The sequence below is a fragment of the Phaenicophaeus curvirostris genome, chromosome Z, assembly GCF_032191515.1.
Source record: "Phaenicophaeus curvirostris isolate KB17595 chromosome Z, BPBGC_Pcur_1.0, whole genome shotgun sequence".
Classification (NCBI taxonomy): Eukaryota; Metazoa; Chordata; class Aves; order Cuculiformes; family Cuculidae; genus Phaenicophaeus; species Phaenicophaeus curvirostris.
In genome coordinates this window covers 21239869-21264060 of record NC_091431.1, presented here as the reverse complement: position 1 = coordinate 21264060, position 24192 = coordinate 21239869, and the positions used below count along the sequence as shown (strand labels likewise).

Below are 24192 nucleotides of genomic sequence, written 5' to 3'. Positions count from 1 at the left end.
TCCAGTAGGTCATCAGATATTGGAGCATTCAGTATCCCAACTCATGAAACGCCTGGGTTGATAATCCAAATACCAGCCTGTCTCTGTCTATTTTGATCTTTCAGGACAGCCTGCAATATTCCTTCATTTCTATGTTTGGGTTCAGGAGGAGTCAGCAGACCTTGGCAATGTGCCCTTGCCATGTGCCTAAACGGATGCTGGGCTTGTAGATATTCAAGGCATTCTTTAGGGATGTGCTAGACCCTAGAGTCGTGTGGCCTAGGGGAAGTCAATCCTCCCACCTGTAAACCCAAAACTCACTGTGAAACAGTGGGGAAAAGGGTGCAGAGGGGAAAAAAGGCTGCTTTGCTCCCTCCCAGAGCTGCCAACTGCAGAATCAGTCACATGTGTAGACCTACCATCAGAGTAGCCAGTACAAAATTAACACACACACAAGCATACACTCTTAAAAAGTTTTTATTAATTTTCATTGTTTTTTTTTTTAAAAAAAACAAACCCGTCAGTGCAACAGTTCAGTATCCCCTTCCTATCCCCCATCAGTAAGCAGTAATTTTAAAATGAGGAAATACCGAGTGCTGAAGCCAATGGGTTAGCATTTTGCTATTATTTCCTTCTGTCAAACTCTGAAAAAGTCCTCTGTATAAATTAAACAATGAAAAAATTGTTATTTTCAATTCTATGTCATTACAGTCAACAGAATCATAATAATGCATCTAAAATGTGTGTCCACAACATATCAGGTATACAATTTTGGGAAAAGAAAAAAAGGAAAAAAAAAGTATGACGTTCTAGGCTTGTTAAAAGGATAATGGTCCCATATTTTTTTATTAACAGGTTAGCAAAACAAAATCCGATGGATTACAATATTTACATGTTATTTGAAAAATAAAGTAGTGATAAAAGCATGTCACAATCTTTTTTTTTTTTTTCTTTTTTGTTTTTGGTAACCATTACAAACACCCAATCCAGGTATGGAACTGTTTAAATACATTTGAAATGAGGCCAATTAAAAAACAAATACAGACACAAAATGCATATTTATATTTGTCCCTCCAATGTGTTTTTCCATGACATTCCCTCCCTACTTCAAAAAACAAAACAAAACAAAACAACAAAAAAATCAAAATAATACCCCTAACACACAATTGATGAATCCCCAAAAGCAAAACACCATGCTTCTCAAGTAGCACTTATTCCACAAATGCAACATTTTTGCCATCAATTTCATGTGAAGCTCTCTAGGACATGTTTCCTCAGGAGCTTCCTATTCCCCCCCTCCCCCTCCCACAGATCCCTTCCCAAAACGAAAAAAACAAACAAAGACACATGCATTTCTAAAACTAGGTTTCAGTCAAGTACTTTCTACTTTTTGGAAAGAAACTTTTTTTTTTGTGGTTTTTTTTTTTTTTTTTTTGTTCACAATCAGAACATACCATGGGCACCAGATCCTGTATTCATTGCTCAGGCAAAATTCCTGTTGAGTTTGGTAGGCTTTCCACCCAAGTAGTTCAGGATCAGCCACTTAGGTATGCAGGTTCCTACTCATTCTACGCTGCCCCCCTCATGCTAAAAGCTAAGGAGGAGGGGAAAAACTTAGCAACTCCATCTTGAATCGAGTAAAAGTAGTTCTCCAGGCTCAATATTGTATGTAACTATTTCACCTCTGCTTGCAAAAAGATGTGTTAACAGACACCCCTCCCTCCCACCACACCAAAACAGAACGAAAACACGCACACCACAGACAGAAGAAAAAAAGGCAGCCAATCTTAACAAAAAGTTACTGGTGTGAGACTGATAGATGTTAATATGACAAGCAACAGAACAGTTATGAGGACCTATGTGTTTGGCCCGCGAGCTGCATAGCTGTGCCATAAGTTTGGTTCTTTAGTTTGTTTTTGTTTTTTTTTTTAAAAAAAAGTTAAAACATCTTTGTTATTTCCATATGTTTAAAATAAACAACAGCAACAACAAAAAGTTCTTTTCACAAGATCTAGTCTCCTTTCCCTGACCCCCCCCTTGAAAAGAAATACTCATTTTACATGAGAAACTTAATTGTGCTGTATTTGTAACACCTCAGGCTGATAGAAAATAAACATGTGGCAAACAAAACTGCACAGTCACATGAAATCTATCAAATCCTAAAATTGTAACTGAATACTAACAAACAGCTTACCTGGAATAAAGGATGACAATTCACAAACAGTTATCTAGGAATTAAAGTCTCTCTCTCTTTTTTTTTGTTTTTTTTTTTACTAAAATAATTAAAAAAATCACAGTATTTTAAGAAATAAAACCCACACTGGGATTTTAAGCACAATTTGTTTTCCTTTCTTTAAAACTTTTTTTCTTCCTCCACTCACCACCTTGCCCAGCAGTCTCTCTACATTTAACCACAACAACAACAGGTAGTACTGACAAATGCAGAGATCTCCCTTGGTTAATTCTGAGGTACTAGGAAACAGGTGACTGTTTTAAGCAAAGCAGTTTCTGTTTTGTTTTTGTTTTCCTTTTTTTTTTTTTCTCTTTTTTTTTCTTTTCTAAAGCAGTTGCATTCAGTCTGGAAAAGCATTATGTATTAAAACTAGAAAAACGCACCCAAATTTGTGCGTTGAAAAGTTATCCCCCCTACTTTTTCCACGCTCACGACGCTTCCATTCACAAACAATCCAAGTCTCCACTGCAAAGCACGATGTGTAATGTAGGAATACTGGGAGTTGCTTCATTAGTCCAAGATGAATGTAACTTCCCATTGTCAAGATCCAGAAGAAAAGATGCAGTGATGTAATGGAACCACTTATTCCATCACTTAAATAACTTTAATATACACACACTCACACAGGTACCAGTGCTTTGAAAATAGATCATTCAGTCCTAAGAGCAGCTTTATTCCTTCCTTCTGCCCACCCCACCCACCTCCCCACCCCACTCATCACTGTTCAAGTACATTGATTTGAATCACACCAAATGCTTATTCGTTTTTGGCCTCCGAGTTGTCTTGGAGAGGATTGTCAGCAGTTACCATGCTGACTGCTGTTTCACTGTTAGGGGAATAGTCGACAATCATTTCCTCAATGCCTTCTTTTCCTTCTGGCACTGTGCAAATAGTTTCTTCTATGTCATCCTTTGGCTGGCTCTCCTCACTGGTCCTGTGGCTGCTTTCATTCAGTGCCCTGGAAAGCCAAGCAGCAGAAAACAGAAACACAGTTGATACAGAGAGAGCAAAGCCAATCCATGTGTATCACAAGAAGGAAAAAAACCAGACCAATTTCTAAACAGGCAGATGCAAACAGACACACCATTGTCATCTCATGCAGTGGAATGAAGGTATCAGCAAGGTCCATGACATTCTAACTTTGAAACAAAATCTTTGTCTGATCTACACTGGGCCCGATATGAGATGAGAGGAAAGAACCCTGGTTCTGTCTTTTACAAGTTTATTCCCCTTTCCCTAGTCCCTTGTAAACAAGACTTCCAGGGCACCAAAGGCACAGGAAAACAGTACTTTTCCCAGAGAGTTAATGATCTGATGAAACTTTTTATAGCTTGCAACATTTCAAGTACTCATATTTAGCCAGATAACATTATGGGTAAGAGAAGTAATATTTCTCATCCCAACGTAGTTAACCTAAAATATTGTATTAAAATGTCTCCCACATTCAGCAACCTTGAATGAAATCTACCGTTTGAAGGAACTCTGATCAGCAAATAGATCCCTGCTACTACCAAGATCTTCATCAAAAGAAGGAAAATGATTGTTCCAGAGATGCCTATCATCCCACACTGTGCAAACTGCTGTAGAAAGGCAACATCTTCACCATGAAGTCTAACTAGTGAATTTCACTCTGTGTGTTTTAGGAGGATGTCATTCAGACTGATTTTACTTCCCTTGAAGGTCTTTACATTTCTTGCATATAATTCTTTGCACTGCTATGCCAGTCTAGCTGCAAGTGAAAGAAATTTAACAATAAAAGGTGTTCGGGGGGTGGGGAGGAAGACACCAGTTCCTCATGGAATATTCCATATAATTGTCTGCAATTTTTACACGGCTTTGCTGGCAGGCAAAATCAACAGTATACTCAGATAAAGTTAATTATGGCAAAGTGATATTCACTCTGGGACAATCTTTAGAACCACAGTTAAATCCTTCAGTCTACAGCTATCTTGGGCAGTAGAGTTAAAAATAAAGGATGAATAGGAACTTTCCAGACAGACATACCTGATGGTTGTATCCACACCTGGGATAGACAGAATTGTTCTTCATAGAACTGTGTTTGCCTTCGTCACAGAGCTTTTAGGGAGGCAAGGATTAGGGTGGGGGAAATGCACAGAGGTCTGCTGTTACCTTGGGCTGTTTGGCAAAGGAATGTAAACCAACTTACATGCCATGTCTCAGCACGTGTCGCTCCCACTCAGAGCCTTCTGTAAATGATCGGCCACAGAACTCACACGGGAAGCGTTTCTCTGGAGCACCACTGTCAGGAAATATCATGGGATCTGGAAAAAGACAGCATATCCTGTAAATTCAGAAGTGCCAGGACATGAAGTCACCACAGTGATCCAACTCTGATCCTCTCCGCTTCACCTTCTCATGTCTGAGAAGCAAAAGGACTTACCCATCAAATAACTGTGAAAATGCAACTCCCTGAAAGCAAAGTAACACTGCAAGCAACAAATACCATCCAAAGTCTTGAAGTATCTCTGCAGGTAAGGGTAATGAGTTACTACTCCCTGTTCCTGAATTTTAGAAGTATTGGGGCTGAAATGGCTTGAAAACAACATCAAAAAACTCACTAAAGCCTATCTATAATTTTTTAATTGGTAGTACAAATTTTAGTAAACAAAGACTTATAGATATATTTATATTTAACATTGTTTCCTCATAATAAGTAGATATCCCTTCATCATGAATTCGCATGGGTTAAGTCCTGCATCTTAACTGCATAGGTGTTTCATCCCATCCTAATCTTTTGTACAAAGTGCTTGGGGCCTCATTTGCAGAAATGTCAGGCATCAAACAATACGAGTGAAGTCACCGGCAGCTCAGGGAGCAGTATTTCTGAAAGCCAAGCTTCATGTGAACATAGACAGTTTTAACAAAAGATGAAACATTTTCTCACAAATTAAGAAGATCACCACACAAGCCATTAAAAATAATTGCATGGACTATCTCACTTGATTCTTTTGCTGGAAATGAGACAGCACCATCTGCTCAGAGCATTAATTCCTTAGCAGGGATTATCTTAGCAAGAAATCAACAGAATGTCTTTCTGACTCCTCCCAAATTACATAATAAAAGGGATTTTGCTTCATTTTGGTTCTGATCTCTGCTCACTTCAGTTCTTCACTCTCAAATTTACTCTGTTCAAGATCAGCTTATGAATGTAAAATTGCCCACATATTCCCTATTATCTGTATTTAAGTCCTGTAAATGTATTTTTGTCACACATTTCTCACTATTTAGCCTTTACTAAAGTTCTATATAGCATGGTTCTTAACATCATTTTTTGCCTCTTCTTCATGAAAGAAAAAACCCCTCACTTTGTATTTTTACTGTCAGTGATTTACTACATGGTTAAATATCAGAAAGTAAGGTGCTGTGTCAAGAGGAAAACCAGTAAGTAAGTCAATTCCATTAGTTCAGTTTACATCTGGATTTTAATATCTCATGCGTGGTACAAAATTATAAACACACTGCAACACACAGACTAGTCATGGTACAGGGACAAATATTTATGGAAGGTAAAAATTCTGGAGGCAGATGTTGCTGACTTACCGTATAGTACACAATAGGAAGTTTATTCTGGGCCTGTTCAGAAAGGAGATATGTAACATAAAGGCTGTCTTGCTCAAATAAGGAGTGGGGGTTGTTCAGGCTGGAGAAGGCTCAGGGAGACCTTACAGCACCCTTTCACTACTTAAAGGGGCTTATGAGAAAAATGGAGAGAGACATTTTACCAGGACCTGTACAACAGGTAAAGAGGTGATGGTTTTAAACTGAAAGAGATAGGTTTAGATTGGACACAAACAAGAATTTTTTTAAGATAAGTGTGTTGAGACACTGGAACAGGTTGCCCAGAGAAGGTATGGATGCCCCACCATTAGAAATGTTCAAGGTCAGCTTGAACGATGCTTTGAGCTACCTGAACTCATGAAAGATATTTCTGTCCATGGAAGGGGCGCTGGACTACATGATCTTTCAAGGCCCCTTCCAACTCAAACCAGTCTATGATGTCTTGCAAGTCCCATTAAGATTAGAAAGTGCTACTCTAGTAACTCTATTACCTCTTCAGAAAACACTACCTTGTTCCCCCTACCTTCTGATCAGTTTTGCTTCTAGGGGCTGTTAATTTGGACCGCTTCCTCGAAGAAGTATGAGAAGCTGCCCTTCTCTGGGGCCTGCAGGAGATAGGTAACAGACTGCACAACACCTGACCTCTCTGCAGTTTTCCTGTACCACAAATAAAAGCACTCATGGACATTTATTTTTGTCTACTATGGGAAAACACATCTTGATTACAGTTCCTGCTAAGACCAAGTCAGCCGAGACAGATGGTCCCTCTGGGATGCAATCCCTCCCAGGGGCAGCTGTTCTTTCCATGGTGAATGCCAGACATCCTCTTTTTGACCCCCTCTCATCATCTTCCTCCCAGGTCAACATGTTTGCTATCATTCACCACAGCCAGCTACTCCCTTCCTTTCATATCTAAGATAGCAGCTCAGTTCTGTTAAACTCTGCTGCTCAGCTCTGCCTGTTCACATGGGCAACAGTCCTTCTTTGGTCCATTGTCCAAAAGCAACACACTTCTTTGCACCTTCAGTAGTCCACACACCAGCCTGAAGTCAAAGCGATTCATCTAGGTAGATGTTTGACTCATGGGAAGAAATCCTGGTTGTGTGAAAGTCACAGACTTCAGAAGGTTCAGGCAGCATTTGCTTCCAGATACTTGGAGCACATGCAGGCACCTTCAGCAAAACCCACTTCTTGCTAACACCACAAAGGCCAGAGTTGTCAAAAGCACCCAAGTGGCATATAGGATTACACAGTCTGATGTGGCTTGAAAGCTGTGACAGCATTAGCCACTGTGATGGGCTATACTTAAAACCGTAGGTCTGTTCCTCTGCCTAACAGGGAAAATAATTTTTATGCTAGAACTATCTTCTGAAAATCAACAGGGAGATGTCAGCATGCAGCTCAGCATCCAACACCCTCAGTTCCTGTGTCACTGAGACATTTTTCAAATGCAGATCTTGCACCTATAGTGGTAATTCACAACTTGTCTAGAAAAATACAGTCAATACAACTGGATCTTTTCTAAAATACCCTTGTTGCAGTGCATACGTTTCTTCTGCCTTTTCTACCTATTTTAGGATAATATGCTACAAATGGTAACAGATCAAAAAGGATTAAAAACCAACGGTGAAACACTGACCCTACAAGCCAGTCAAGAAAGAAAAACTCCAAAAGGAACTTTGAAATATGCACGATTTTTTCAGACTACTCATCTGAACAACCATGCAGAAATAATTTTAGCCAGTCACAGATTAAAAAAGCACAGATAAAAGTGAAAAATCTACAAAATAAAAATTAGGATTATTAAAACACTATCTCTTGCTTAACTGTTGATCACATGAAACACAGGGATAACATTTCTCTATTACCTCTGCAAATATAAATCTCCAGCCCAGAAGGTGATTTTTTTACATTTTTGCAGATGCAGTCTAAAGCCAATTTAAACAATGAACTTCACCTTGGGCAGCTGCCCTACCTACAGCGCATTTACAGGTATTTGTAAAGCTTGGCAGATAGCACCTTATCATAGAATCATTAGGTTGGAAAAGACCTTTGAGATCATCAACTCCAACAATACCTGCCCACTACTAAATCAAGTCCCCAAGCACCTCATCTATCCACATTTAAAACACCTCCAGGGATGGTGACCCAACCACCTCCCTGGGCAGCCTGTTCCAGTGCTTGAGAAGAAACACTTTCGATGAAGAAATTTTTCCTAACGTCCAATCTAAACTTCCCCTGATACAGCTTGACACCATTCCCTCTTGTGCTATCACCTGGGAGAAGAGACCAACACCCACATCTCTGCAACCTCCTTCTAGGTAGTTGTAGAGAGCAATGAGGTCTCCCCTCAGCCTCCTCTTCTCAAGGCTAAACAACCTCAATTCCCTGAGCTGGTCCTTGTAAGACTTGTTCTCCAGCCCCTTCAACAGCTCCATTGCTCTTCTCTGGACTCACTCCAGAGCCTCACTGTCCTTCTTGTGGTGAGGGGTCCAGAACTGAACACAGTATTCAAGGAGCGGTCTCACCAGTGCTGAGTACAGGGGCAGAATAACCTCCCTGGACCTGCTGGCCATGCTGTTTCTGATACAAGCCAAGATGTCATTGGCCTTCTTGGCCACCTGAGCACACTGCTGGCTCATGTTCGGTCGGCTGTCAACCAACACCCCAAGTCTTTCTCTGCCAGGCAGCTTTCCAGTCACTCTTCTCCAAGCCTGTAGCGCTTCACAGGGTTGTTGTGTCCCAAGTGCAGGACTGTGCACTTGGCCTTGTTAAACCTCATCCCACTGGCCTCAGCCCATTGATCCAGCTTCTTCAGATCCCTTTTAAGAGCTTCCCTACCGTCCAATCAACACCTCCTCCTAGTTCAGTGTCACCCACAAACTTGCTAAAGGTGCATCTGATCCCCTCAAACAACTCCTCGATAAAGATATTGAACAGGACTGGACCTAGAACTGAGATCTGGGGGACACCACTTGTGACCAGCCTCCAGCTGCATTTAACTCCATTCACCACCACTCTTTGGGTCTGGCCATCCAGCCAGTTCTTAACCCAGCAGAGGGCACACCTGTCCAGGGCAGTGGTAGCCAGTTTCTCAAGCAGGATACTGTGAGAAACTGTGTCAAAGGCTCTACCAAAGTCCAGGTATACTACATCCACACCCTCTCCCTCATCCATCATGCACGTCACCATGCCATAGAAGGCAATCAGGTCAGTTTGGCAGGACCTGCCTTTCATAAACCCGTGCTGAGTGGGCCTGATCACCCAGTTTTCCTGTGCGTGCTGTGTGATAGCACTCAAGATGACCTGCTCCATGACCTTCCCTGGCACTGAGGTCAGACTGACAGGTCTGTAGTTTTCTGGATCCTCTCTCCAGCCCATCTTGTAAATGGGTAACATCTTGCAGCCACCAGTCAAGTGGAACTTCCTCATTCATCCAAGATTGCTGGTAAATGATGGAAAGGGGTTGGGTAAGCACGTCTGCCAGCTCCCTTAATATCCTTGGGTGAATCTCATCTGGCCTCATAGACTTATATATATATATATATAATTTGCCTAGCAGGTCTCTAACTATTTTCTTTTGGATCAAGGGAGCTTTGTTCTGCTCTTCTTCCCTGTCTACTGGCTCGCAAGTTTGAGTGTCCAGGGAACACCTCACCTTACTTTATTAAAGTCTGAGGCAAAGAAGGCATTAAGCACCTCAGTTGTATCCTTGTCTCTCGTCACCTTCTTCTCCTTGGTCTAAATACAAGGGCTTCCAAGGTCACTTCTGCACCTGTGCTTGTACGTAATGCTAAGGTTATCCTCACAAGGACAACAGGACTCTTCATCCATGCTGGCTGCAGGTCTACAGAAAATTTAGGCAGCGTCCTACATCTGAAGATAAGATGAGCTTATCCTTTAGTTAAATCATTACAAAAACTCTTATTCTAGACATGAAGCTCTTAGGGTCAAAGCTGTTCCCAGACAGCCTCCAGAGCATGTTTCCACACAAGTTACTGATGCTGAACTTTGAAATGCATATGGAACAAACATTCCTTTAGCTCCTACTCCAATTTTTCCACTGGTCTGCTTAAGAACTTGTCAAAGATATTTTTCATTTTCTACCCAGCTTGTTTACTTTCTCATCTAAACAAAGTTATCACTAACCACACATAGAGAAGTGCTAGTGATAAGCACAGACCAGGCTCATGCTTTAGGAACACCAAATAAAAGCCAAGAGGCTGGAGTCTTGCTGTTAAAAGGTAAGAAGCATGATCTGAGCCCTTCTTGTCCTGTAAACAACGTGTAAATCCAGAAATCAGAATTTTTCAAGGTCTGAAAAAAAGCTGGAAGACACATTTTCTTCTGTGAACAATTCCTGAGTGAGTCTGAAAGTTGAAAATTCAGGAGGAAAAAAGTTAAACATGGTGGTGTACCTTTAGTTAAAGTACACACAACGTGGCTAACTGTGTCGTCAGCAATCTGGACAGTGGCTGACCCCAGGAACCCAACATTCAGACACCACAGGGCTAAAGATATTAAAGAGTTGTGAACATATTGTGTTTGACTGATGACCTGTGCACCAGAGCAGATTAGAAAACATGCAATTTACACCAGATACTGCAATAACCTGGTTTTCACAGAGGAAAGCTGTTGGAAGGGAAGGAAAAGAAACAATTCAAATTAAAGAGAACTTACGTTTTCCCTGCCAGTCTCACTCTGATTAAACCAAAAGCACTATCAAACACATGGCCTGGCTTTGCTGGAGTCAGTAGGATTACTCTTAGGTACGAACTGAGGCTACACAATGGTACAGGTCGGGCATGGACCTACCCTGGCTCCAAAGCTGCCAACTGCAGCAACTGGAACAGGACTGACGCTTTGGCAAGTAATGCTCGGCACAGTTAATTAAGAGCCCACAAAAAAAGTTTGGCCAAGTTCCCTTCAACCCTCACTTGAACAATGCTGACTGAAAAGTTGAAAATTGGTTACCAAAACAGAAGATCTGACAGATCACCAAAATACCTCACTTAAATAGTTTTCCAAGGCCTTACAGATGCTGTCTGCATGGGCTGAAAAGTCACAGATGCTATACCTGTGTTTTCTCAGTGTATATTTTCTTAACAGATAGAAAACTTGTAATAAGGATCAGAAAGATCAGATTCCCCCAAGAGCAGTGTTCACAAAAGCTCAATTCTGCTCCTTCTGGCATTCATGCATGGCTCTACAGGAATGTGCTGTAGAGCCAACAGCTGGCTTTGTTTGGTGAGACTGGTGGGGCATGTTGCAGTGCCCCAACAACAACAACAACAAAAAGAGCTGCACTCACCTCTCTCTTCAGTGTTAGGGCTTAACTCATCTTCTTTTTCTTCTTCATCACTGCTGGAGCTCTCTGTTTTCCCCTTCATTTGTTCCAGCTGGTCCAAGTTAACCCGTCCAACTAGTTCAAAATTACGACTCACCTTTGAAAGAAATACATTTATCAGCAATCACCATAATCATCAGCTAATAAAAAAAATCACCATATATGCAAACCAAAATTGACTACATGCCAAAGCCTACTTGACTTTAGGTGACACGCAGTCACCCAATCGAATTAGCACTCTCTTCTTTTCAATGATAGCTATTATTCTTTCACTGCTTATTTTGTATTTTTCATTTTTGCTTTTCAAAAATCAATGACATTCAGTAACACACAGTCCCCTCATTTGTTCTTGGTTTCAATATATAAAAACAAGAACAAAAGTCCAAGAAATGCAAAACACTAAATTGTATCCTCTTTTTATGTGACCATTCAACCGGCGTGACCAAAAGCTGCTATTGTGCATCTACACTGAAGGAAAATTATTTGTGGCTGGTTCATTCAACTTCATGCATGAAAGGATGGGTCCTTACTAAGTGCATGACTGCTGTGTGCCACCTACACATCCACTCATTAATAACAGATTAATTTTCATTACGAAGCGCTGCAAAGTGCTTTGCAAACTCATGTACAGACTATAATGGCCATACTTCACACACCAGTCAAATTCAGCTGACCCTAGGGTGAAATGCACCAGCTACTTAATAGGTCACAGCAGCAATATGAAAGAAGCAGCTTAGGGCATGGAAGTCAGAAGCTCCACCACATCCAACAGAAACAGAAGAGGAGCAGGCCAGATTTACAGTAGAGGCAGAGAGCATGGAGCATGACCAGGATACTAGGGCTAATATTCATTGGATGAGAAGCACCCCCTGCACTCATTGATCACTGCTGGGTAGGATTTTGGACTCATCTTTCATGCAAAGCGTCAACCCTCTAACAGAGTGCAGGCACTGAACCACAGAGGCAGAGGGGATGGAGACAGAAGAATGAGCATAGTACAACACCTCCTGCAAGATGCTGAATGAAATATCAACACCCACTGACTGTTTTTCATCCCTCTGCTGGAAAGGGAATGTGAATGAACCTAAAGAGCAATTGATTTAGACTGTAGTATAACTCAAAATAGCAAACTATTCCTAAATGTGATGCTACGCAGATTCCTAGCACCACTCCATCTAAACAGCTGTGATGAGGCTCTCTGACTTAAAACGTCACCCACTGAAATTTAAACAAACGAGACCACATACAAGACCCTAAATTCAACTCTACTCATGCACAGGAACTCTGTAAGGTGCAATATATCACTCGGACATCTGAGCCCAGAACTTCAACACAAATTATGGAGACATAAATGACCAAAGAGAAATGGGGATTACTTGGCTGAAAAGAAAGTGTCATTCAGTCAGTGAAGTAGGAGTGAGTTTTTCCTGAGGGCCTGGGGAACTCAGCTCAAACTCGTGTAACATGGAGGTGTATAGCTGCCTCCTCTGGAACTGTGACAAAGAAGCACTCAAACAAATACTCCAAATGAAATCTCAGTTCTAGACCTTAAGTGTCTCTCAGCTACATAGCTCACAGCTACAAAAACTAAAAGCTTACAGTCAGTGGAAAGCCTCCAATGACTTCTCAAGGACTGGATCAGGTCTGCATTCAGGCACTCCCCAAAAACTCCAACTCCAAAGCAGTCTTAACTGAGGAGCTGGTTATTCTTGCTGTTTATCTTTCCCTTGCTAAATGTAAACGGTGATGTATTGCCCTCTTTTGTTATTAAAATATGCATGGCAGTTACACTGCTGAAGTTGCCACAGCAATCTTAAGTTTGGACTCTCCTGCCTTTTAGAGGGGCTAAATCACACAGCCCTAATATTGCTTCCCAGCGGCCACCCCCCACCCCCTCTTTTTTTTCTTACCTCTTTAAATAAACTTTGCATACACCAGTGCCTTTTCCAGATAATCATACTCTGCATACAACAACCTGCCAATTCTGGTCAGTCTGAACAGCTTCAGAAATGCTTAATTTTGAGATTATAAAGAAAAAAATAGATAATAGAAAACAGAGGTAATGAAACCCAACATGGGAGGGATTAGTATTGCAGATTTGAGGAGGGAGAGAACAAAAAATAACAAGGGCAAGTTGGCTACTTAGAATTGACACGAAAGTGAACTAATACAGCATTTGCAAAGAGTGGAGTGCTACGAATTGAAACTATCTGGATGTTACCTTGTGCTCATCTCGAAGGTGAGCGTCCAGCTCCTCAGTGTGTTTGGTCTCATAGTAGCAGAGTTGGCATTTGTAAGGTTTCAGTTCATTGTGCTTCTCAATGTGCTGCTGCAAGCTCTCATCACTGGAGCAGGTAAAGGTACACTTATCACAGCGGAAAACAACTCCCTGCAAGTACTTTGACAGTTTGGAACGGCAGACTTCAATGGGAACGACCCGCTCTTCTGTAGGAACAGGACAAACATTCACTTAACAAATTTTATGAAATACCAGGTCCATATGTCAACAGCATGGGCATGACAACCCACACAAGTAACAGGATCTAGTACACCGGTAGGCAGCCCTTCTAAAAAGGAATGGGAGCTAAGCTGGACTGACTCAAAAACACAAGACAAATTCTTCCTCCAATGACAAGGTTAATCCTCCAAGGCCACCAATACAGGTGTCCTCATAAACATAACTGCTCATTGGGTGAAGAAGATGGGAATGGAAGTTTTGGGGCAAATGAGACTCCACCTTTAAGGCAAAGTAGCAGAGCCTGGGAACAGAAAACCAGACATATATCAGCCAGACAAGAAGTCATGAGAAGATCCTCATTGAGAGCTTTTGTTACTCAACTGGCTTTTTGAACTACAACACTGAGACTTAGAATTGTTACTCCTTATGGACTGGAGATTAAAGGAAGAGTTGGATTTTCCTCATGCAGGTTCATCCCTAAAGACAGATTAGAACAGACCAAAAACCCAGGCCTGAATCTCAGATGGCAGACATGAAGGCTAGGGGAATGTTAGATGTTGCAACCCACATATGGATCTGAGCCAATGTCCTCTTTTCTTCAGTGAGGAGGATAATATCACATCCAAACACAACTACAGAAACACAAACTCCATTAGGGTTTCTGGAAGGTAGCAAAAGCTACACTGTTCATTCACTTTTGGCCAATACACATGCTACCACTACTCACACTTTTTTCCACACTCACTTTTTTCCACAGCCCAACAAAATACTCCACCCTTCTCAGCTTCTCCCTGAACACAGAAGTTATCTTATAACATAACTTCCTCTTTGGCCACTTCAAAAAGCGGAAGTTTCCCCTCAGTCTGTGTCTTAAAAAAACACTCTGTGGACTTGTAATTCTTTTCCATACCAACAATGGCTTCTCTAGCTATGAAGACACCAAGTTGTGGCCATTCAGAATGGGAGAGGAGGAGGGGAAAATTGAGTCAACAGAATTCAAAGCTGTGATTCTGGGGTCATAAGAAGACTTCTTACACAGTTGTTGCAGCTGTGTGCTTTTGAAATCATGGAAATAAGTGATGCAACTAGTTTCAAAGGTCAAAAAGTAAAGTGAAGATTTCAAAAAGAGTAATGCTAATTAAAATACATGAAAATTCAGTATTTCTCTAGCACCTGGCACCAATTTAAAAAGCTAAAACATCAGATGGTATAAAACTTTTTATGTATCAGTCTGGAGTAATGCAGCATTCCCTAATTCTCATTAGCAAAACTTATCTCACAATAACACACTCACACTCTCCTCAAATCAAACGCAGTGTAGTAACATGAGAAAAGCAAAATAAACATAAACATCAATTCTAGCCTGAAGGATTTCACTTTTACATGATATATTCATTTCAGTGAGTTTCCTCCAAGCAATGATTTTGGAATTTGCAGTTATTTGGATCTAGAACCTCATATTTTGGAAGGTGATGCTCTCATATCCAGCTTGGCCTTACAAAGCTCTGTTTATTTAATTACTTATTTACAATGCACTTATCATATCTGAGCAACTCACAAAATTAAAGCAAACTATAAAGCCCCAAACATAAATTGAAAGAGGTAGCTGCTTTATCCACACATAGACTTCTTCAAAGTTCAGCAGCACCTAAACAAAGACTACTGTATATGCCTCACAAAAAGATGTCTTAAATAGTGGAACAATTTAGCAAGAGGTGTAATTGAAAAAATAAAATAATAATTAAAAAAACACTTAAAAAGCATCATCTTGGTTTAAGAATTCCAGCCCTTCCATTAGACTGAAACATTCAGGCTAATTGTAATGTAGATTAGAGATTAAACTGAAAGGCTATTAATACCACAGGTATTTACAAGTACAGTGACTCAAAATAGACATATTTTTTTTTGCTCTGGACATAAAAGAGCCTATGACTCTATCAGTCTTTAGTTGTAAGGAAAAATCTTGTCTCAGTAACACACCACAGCATATACAAATTATTTCCTTCCCTTAAAAGCAAACCAACTAAAACCAGAACAGTCCTAATATCTAGACACAGACCAATTACTTGGTCATGTTAGGTGTTTGGAAAAAAGCATTTTTGCCTGCAACTCCAAGCTACAGTCACAGCACATGTTGCATAAGCATTCCAGTAGCCAGAAGCAAGCACATCACAAGGGTTCTGCATGTATCAATGGAGCTGTGTGTACAAGGAATAATGTCAGAAACAACTATGTGCAAGGAATCAGGATATGTAGCAATGAAGCCTTTAGGGAATTAGATGAATTTGAAAATTTGACTTTATCTTAAATTTACAGTTTAAGAGAAATGCGTGTAATTTCCATTAAATGGAAGAACAAAATCACTATTTTGTTCTCACTACCAGGAAGAGAATATAATGCCTGAAGGATTTTAAAGTAGATCCAATAGTGATCTTAGTAAGTTGCATTTAGTCTGTCTCCTGTGTGTCTCCTCTCCTTGGGCTCACCTGTCACAAAGACCAAGAAGAAGAGTCAACCTTCTCCTTACATACCTGCACTGCAGCCTCTAGTTGTGTCAGTCCTCTGCTACAAGCCACCTGTAATGAATTTGTGCTCCATTTGTGTCCGCAGAAGGGATAGTGAACAACTTTTACACTGATGCAGAACAGATGATAGGCGGAAGGCTCTTGGAGGCTCCCTATTTGCTTTCATTCTTAGTGGGAAGCAAAGTCCTTGCCTAATTTTTTCTCACTAGGCATTCAGCCTTCTAGCTGAGAAGACTCTGGGGAGACCTTATAGTGACCTTATCTATGACCTTCCATTACCTGAAGGAGGTCCTACAGGAAAGCTGGGGAGGGAATTTTTACAAGGGCAGGTAGTGACTGGACAATAGGGAATGGCTTTAAATTGGAAAGGGGAAGATTTAGATTAGACATTAGGAAGAAGTTCTTCACAATGAGGGCAGTGAGGCAGTGGAATTGTTGAACACTCCCTAGAAGTGTTCAAGGCCAGGTTGGATGGTGCCTTGAGCAGCCTGGTCCAGTGGGAAGTGTCCCTGCCCATGGCAGCAGCGTTGGAACTGGATGATTTTTAAGGTCCCTTCTAACCCAAACCATTCTATGATTCTATAATGCTTTAGCCTTGTGAAACTCAGACTCCGTAGGATACATTAAAAGGCTCATATACTCTCCATTTCAAGCACATGCTGTTTCACCAAGGATTAAGGGTGCAGCAACTTGGAAGTGATGCAAGAGGCACAGAGCTGCATACGTATCTTTTTACACAGGAGGAACATTAACTACGAAAGAGATCAAATACTTCACTTTTGATTATACACACTGCAGAATTCCATCTATATCAAAACTATTGTTTTTGGATGACAGCTCAGGGCTATGCCCTTGTTTTACCAATGCAATGGCTATTAAAAAAAAAAAAAAAGGAAGGCTATCTCAGACTGTATTCACGATCACTCCGTTTCTCTTTCAGTACATGTTAAATCTTGTCAAAATTTGCTGCTTCAGCTGCCACACAATTAAACACAAATGTAGAGGGGTTTTTTTAGTTGGTTACATGCAACAGAAAGTACTTGAAGGAAGGACCCTACTTCCATAATAACCTGGGTGCTTGATGTCATAGAAAACTCTTGTCCTTCCCTCAGTGGCCTTCAAGATTCTTTAACAGCTAAAACTATACTTGCATTAAAACTTCTTTTACTCTGTTTTACCTCTCCCTGTGCTCTAGTAAGTATATCATTATGTCCTTTGCTATCAATCAGCTTTGTTCCAGCAGCACAAAACCTTGAGGCTGGATGTGCAACTGAAACAACAGCTCTATAGAAGAACAGATTCACACTGTTACTTACCCAGGAGGTAACCACCTCCATGCAATTGGACAGAAACAGCTCTGTACAGGCCATACAGGCGCTTGAGCTCATGAAGTGCTCTTCCATTTCTGCAATGGACATTCCCACTGTCAAGTCTATGCATGATGGAAAATACCCTACCTAAGCCTGTCAAGATCTCCTTCACTCTGTCTACCTGTATTTTAAAAGTCTGACAGTGTCCACTGGAGCCCTGGCACAGCCATAAACAACAGCACACGTCAACAGCGCTTCGAATTGCGTGATCCCCTGCACAGGACTTAATTAAACTCTCCTCTCAAGTGAGCTAATTCTGGACTATGCCCTGAAGCTGAACAAAATCCAGCATAGCAACACCTTAAAAGACACAAAGTAAAAGCTAATGCATCTGCCAAACTCTTACAAATAAGGCAGCTTTATAACATGTTTACTGAACCACCCTGAAAGGTCATTTTGCCAGATGTTCCCTCAGAACAGCCCTCCTAGCAGAGAGAAATTTGTATGAACTCTGCCAACCTCACTGCTTTGGTACAAGAAGGACTTCAAGTTACCAACACTGAAAAGTGGTATGTTACAAGGAACTACAATAGTGCTTGCCACACCAGAATCTCCTCCAGGAAAAAGATGGCATGCAAAACTTGTATTTGCTCACCACTAATACACTACTGTGAAACTTTGCCCAACCTGCAAGCAGGCAGAGTGCCATCGCAACACATGGGTTTGGATTTCAGCAGCCAACAGACCATCTACAAGCATCAAGTGCGATAGCTATGGGCAGCCATCCCAGCCCGAGAGCCCAAACAGCTGTCTCTTCTGAGCTAGCAAGACCGCAGTTAATAGAACATAGAAATCCCTAATTCCACTTTTAGCTGATTTAAAAAAAGAAGAAGAGGTGAAGATAGAAGAGAAGTCTTAAAGAAAAACAAAGGTATGATAATTCTTGGTTTGATCCTAGGACACTAAAGATAAAATATTCAAGCAAGTAACCAAGAGATATTTTTGGGCCTCTTTGGTTAGTTCATACACCCTGTCACAGAGTTTATGATAGCAAGGACTTCATGATAACAGGGACGTAAGCAGGAAAAAACGCTGACCCAGATCAGAGCTGTAAATTAGGGCAACTCTTGCCACACAGGTATTTGATGATTGTTAACCTCGCTAGAGGAAAAGCTTAAAAACAATTTTAAATTTGCCTTGTTTCAGTACTGATTAACGTTGAATTTTACAGCAAATAAATAAGATGCACCATTGAGAAATGAAATAAAATATACTCATAGGCTGAGGACTTATTCAACATACTTTTGTTCTCATGTACAGAGAGGGGAAAATTTAATGTACAGAGCTGGAAAAATTTAATGAAATCAGTCTGAAAGACAAGGGCTTTGTTCAGCACTCCCCTCATCAGATACAGACACATACAGGGATATTATTACCTCTGTGCAGAACTATATGATCAATCATGTTGCGTTTATATTTGGTGTGATATAGGCAAAGAGGACAGCGAAGGTCTTTGGGTCCTTCCTCAGGAACTGCCGAATGCCCAGCTTCCACGTGCATAGTAAAAGCAGATCTGTGAAATGGGAGGGAAAGATGGAAGCAGTCAGAAGAGGTGTGCAGGGAACAATGAAGTGTCACAGCTCTATAAGGGACGTGTCATGTAAAATGGTACAGATACCACTCAGCCTTGTCTTCACAGCGCCACATGGCATTTCAGCAGGGCTACTCACATGAGTAACACATGAGCAGAAGTATTTGCAGGCTTGTATCCTAAAGTAACAAACACTCCCTCTGACAAGATATTCTTTTGCATGAGTTGCTCTATTGTCACATTGTAAAGTTAAGATAGCAAATTAATTCCCATCTCTCATGCTCATTGCTGTCTTCAGCCTGAAACATGTAGTATACTTTCTCTGACAAAGATTAAATTTTTAGGAAGTTGAACACAATCTATCAACTGTTCTGGACTTGCAGATGTGAGGGCATACTTATTTCTGGAAGCAGATGACATCTTTATTGACCTTCTTCTAGGACAAGCCCAGAAAGAGCCAAAATGTTTATATTCAGGATTCAAACCAGACCTGCATTCACAGTGAGTTTAGCACTGAGTAGTTAAGTTTTAAAGCATCAGCTATAAAGATCTGAAAACCCAAGACTAAGAATATTCTACTTACGAATGTGGAGGAATGAATGAATACCCCACAGTACTTTTGAACAAAAAAAAATCATACTGGCATTACACTGGCTGCATACCCAGAAGCTGCAAGAAACATGCATGCAAAGGAAATTAACGGTACACCTATCTAACCACAAGCTCAACTACTGAAATAAGAGGTGTTTGCAAACCTGGGGCAGTTGGTAATTTTTTCCCAAAGCAGTGGTAAAGCTTGTAAAAGTTAAGGAGCTTGCCACATTGAACTAGTGTTAGAAGTGTCTTTAAAGTTTTTCCAAGACTGTTAGACTTAATGCAAAGCAACTTACTAACTTTGGGCCCAACCCAGCAATCACTGAATTCTACAGGTGTATTTCTATCAGCTTCAGTAAGTGCTTTCATGCTTTTAAATTCTATGGTGAGTTGAAGAGGGGATTTCTATGGGTGTTTTTACCCCTCTCCCCTTTTCTTAAACAGAAAACATGCTGTGCTTCTCAAGGAGGCAAGATTTAATCCCTGAATGATTGAGATACCACATGAAAGAACACTATGCCCTGATGCAACTATGAATGTTTTTAAATGCTGCTTGGTTTAAGAGGATTTCATTTTATCCAGGTAGAAGAAAAGTGGCACTTGCAAGAACAGACTGAATGGACCTGGCAATTGCTGGTAATCTTTAAGACAGATAGCAATCAGGATACAAAGCACAAGCAGCAGATTACACCATAGAGGCAGCAAGGGGAGGAAGTAAAAGAGGCCAGAGATATGTAACTAGAGGTTGCTCTTGTGTGGATTCCCTCAGGTTTGTTCTCAACATTTATTTCAACAGAATTCCTCCTCTTTTTTCAGTCATACTGCTTTACTGTCACTAGTCTCCTAAGAACCTAACAAGTCTGAGATATCAAATGTCAGCTGAGAGTGTTTATGCTCAAGGGTCCAGCATATCAGGAAGAAAGATGAACAGCACAGGTGCACAGGCCTTTTTTTTTCTTATGGAACAGCAGCTAAAAACACATGCACAGAGAAACACACATCACCAAGTTTTTAAATTTTGCACATCTAATTGGATTTTTCTGTAACGTGTTTATGTACTATCAGACATCCTAGAGGATGCTTTGCATTTCAGTTAGATAGATGGTAGAAGAAATACAATTACACAAAATAGGTTTTTTTTCAGAAAGGTGATATAAGTGTTCCTGCCGCCCTAGAACACTCAATTGTCTCATGCTTATTGTACCTGGAACTGACATTTTTGTAGAGAAAATTTTCACACTTCAGCATAAGTATAGGCCCCTAATTGCCTAGGCTGAGGAAAAAGTACTACCTGTACCATTTCCTCTAGCAAGGAAAACCTAGTGCAAGGACTTAACTGTGCTTTTGCCTGCAGCAGATGGTACTGGCTGTTGTAGGGGAGAGGAAAATGGATTACATGGATGCTGCTGTGATCTGGGATGGCATTTCCCATGTTCCTCTCCCTGGTTAACAGTGGCCATGTTCCCATTAGCTACAGCAAGCTTTCAAACATCTCAGAAGTTTTTTCAGCTGCTAAAAAAACCCTATGAGTTAAGTTCATCTGTTTTGCACAGTACTTACTTAAAGCCTGTATAAAAGGAACAATCTTTGCACTTGAATAGTTTTTTCCCTCCATGCTTGTCACGGTAATGACGCCGAATGCTCTGTATGTAACCCGAGGAGAATTCACAAAATTCACAATTAAGGATGGCTTCCATTTTTTCCAGCCCTGCAGCACTCCCAGAAAGTGGGATTGGGCTCATGTTGTTGTTCCTGGCCAAAGCCGCAGACTGGTAATGGTTCAACTGCTGCTGAACATCAGGAGGCTCAGAGTACGAAGAGTCTGCAGAGAAACAGAGGCAAGTCGTTATTCAAAGTGATCAACAAATCTAAAATGGTTTGAGGCTTGCTCCTGCACCTCTTGGCTTTTATCAAGATGGTGGTTATGAAATCCACTGACAGCTTTCTAAAGAGATTAAGAAAAAAAGGTGTAGAACTTCTTGATTTAATCTAATGTGTACTCTACAATTGAAAGGGTGATCAGTATAAATTATACTTTTTAGGTCTGATTTGAGGAGGGAAGAAGTGAGAGACATAAATTAGAAGCAGTCTAAAAAGAAGTCTGCTCTTAAAGAGACTTCTAATTTGTGAAGGTAAAGCACATTAATCATACTGCCAAGTGTTTATGTGTTTGTTGTGTAGATTAGACCCGATCCTCTCAAATGTCTTATGCCAGTTTACATCAAGGAGATAAAAAAAGGACAGGAAAACCAAATGGATACTCAGCACCACTCATTAGTGAATTACTTAAGAAACCCAAATCAAAAGTTAACTTTAGCAATATGATACAATTTTGTCACATTTGAAGCAGTATTCACAAAAGGTAAATTCAAGTTCTCCTAGCCGATGATGTTTGAAATGAAGTAATCATTGGAAGGAAAGACATGTAATCTAAAATTCCAGTAAAGCTTCTAAATCTCATTTCCTTAGAAGCTGCTAGGTTTCTCTATACTAAGAAACAGATTTCTTTATACAGATACAGCTGTATAGATGCACCCTTTCTACAACTAGCAGACTCTGTCACGCCATTTTAATAGCATATGGAGAAATGCAGTCCAGAGATGTCTCAGTACTGAAAGTTATACTACTTTAGTTGGACCTCTTAAAAAAGAAGGAGGGGAGGGTAGTGTTGAACCTTTCCCAACAGACTGCTTGAATAGGGAAGTTAGGAATTCATCTGCTTTGTCATATATAACTCACAGTTACCCATGAATAGCACAAATGAAAGCAGATGAATAAAGCATAGATGAATTTCAGTGAAACTTTTCAGGAAAGAAGACAAAAGGCTCTTTTCTTAAGCTTTCTAGAAGAAGGGGAAAAAAGGCAAGGGGCAGGAGGGAGGGAAGTCAGGATACAAACTGTACCAGCCACCTCCTGCTTTGATGGGTACTTCACTTTTCCAAAGCTTAATTCCCTGAGGCTGGATACATAGCAATTATCTAACAGACACATGAGGTCTGACACAAAAAACCCGAGATTGTGCCTCTACCTCTTTTTATTTAACAAATGAAGAAAATCAACTACAATCACCTTCAAAATAGTTTCTTTCTGAGTTGACACACAGCTGCACATGATGGGCCAATGTTTAAAGCAACTCCACAGAGCATTTTCTTAAAGGCAGTCGAGGATCTCAAAGTTTTTTTGCTTTCACATCTTCTACCAACAAAAAATGGGTTCCTTTGAGCACCCAACTTGATCTTTGGGATCTCTTCATCATAAGCCTCAGGCAATAACTGAAAAGTTTCCACCACAGATTCCTTCACTTACACAACAAACTTGTTGTTAACTCTCTTTTCACTATTATGTACTGACATTTTCCAACTGAGGGTAAGAAAAAGTCTATATCTGAACACATGTCCACTCGTACTGAGAGAAGCCATAGAGTTGATCATTTTTCACTGTTAGAATATGTTCTCTAACCATCACTTTGCCTCCCCCCTCCCACTCTTTTTTCCCAAGCTATAGGGTCAGTCTTGTTAATTTGTGTTGGACCTCATACTTGTGGGAACTTAGCATTATCCGTTCTAACTAATCAGTACCAAGAAACAAAATACAAACAGGCCTATACAGCCTCCAATGTGGGGACTTCTCTACCTGTCTTCAAAAGAGTAAAATGCTTGCTTTGGTTTATCACTACCACATAAAGAAGTCACACATGCCTGAGAAATTAAAATCAATCTATCAACAACCAAAACCACCAAACACACCAGCAAAACACAGACAGGCACCCGTGGCATCATTAGAATGTATACCGCAAAGACAATGACAGTGACATGAAAGATTCCGGTAAAATTAAATACTTCGTGCTCTTCCTATCCAATCCTTGCAATAGGAGGGTGGGTTATAATGAAACATTTATCAACTCTTGTTTCCACTACTGCTACAGCAGGTTTGCTCACCATGCGAGCTCACAGTGAGTTTCATCTGTTCAAATGTCAAGGCTTTCTTTTCCTTGTGTTTGAAACAGGCTCCCCACTTGCTTTATTTTGGCACAAGACAGGCTTGAGGAGCTACAAACCTCTGCAGAAGTCTCTTCTCCCTCAAAGGCAACAACTATGTGCTTGCCTCTTCTGGAACAGTACCTTGAGGTCCAAAGAGATATGTGGTCCAGGGCAGGTTTGCCGACTTGCCTATTTGTACCCTGGGTTCAACACTTCTAAAAGCTCAAAACACAGTTAGACAGATTTCCTGACAAGGATACCACTACCTAAAAGAAGTTTGTAGCACTGGAAGCAGTTCTTTTTGTATGTGTACTAGTCAAATTCCCTGTAGGCTACTGATTAAAGTCTAGCTTGTAGGTTACTACTCCCTTTCTCAGGAAGAAGAGATCAAAGTTTCAACCGCTTCACAACAGTTCCTAGCCAAAGCCTAAATGATATTGCTAAGCAAGTTCCAGGTTTAAAACGATTATTTTCAGAACAAGGAAGTTTTGTTGTTGTTTGGAGGATCTACCATACTTCAGAAGTTTTTACTTCCCCTATATTCGGGTGTCTAATATTCTAGCTTTCAAACTTTCAATCAAATATTTACACATTTC

General features: G+C 40.6%; 1 protein-coding gene across 6 annotated transcripts in view; it reads right to left on the bottom strand.

The window, feature by feature from the left end:
• Window positions 1-440: 440 nt before the first annotated feature.
• Window positions 441-24192, bottom strand: part of ZNF462 (zinc finger protein 462) — a 94776-nt gene continuing 71024 nt past the window's right edge. For 5 of the 6 annotated variants that reach the window (XM_069880003.1, XM_069880005.1, XM_069880007.1 and 2 more), the window contains 6 exons: window positions 21177-21438; window positions 18868-19004; window positions 13360-13583; window positions 11103-11235; window positions 4380-4494; window positions 441-3170 (listed from right to left, as the gene is read on the bottom strand). In XM_069880003.1, the coding sequence (XP_069736104.1) occupies window positions 2969-3170; window positions 4380-4494; window positions 11103-11235; window positions 13360-13583; window positions 18868-19004; window positions 21177-21438 (1073 nt within the window). In that variant the 3' untranslated portion in view covers window positions 441-2968. Of the gene's footprint in view, window positions 3171-4379; window positions 4495-9933; window positions 10162-11102; window positions 11236-13359; window positions 13584-18867; window positions 19005-21176; window positions 21439-24192 lie in introns of those variants that run through there. The other variant, XM_069880006.1, reaches the window with a different exon arrangement.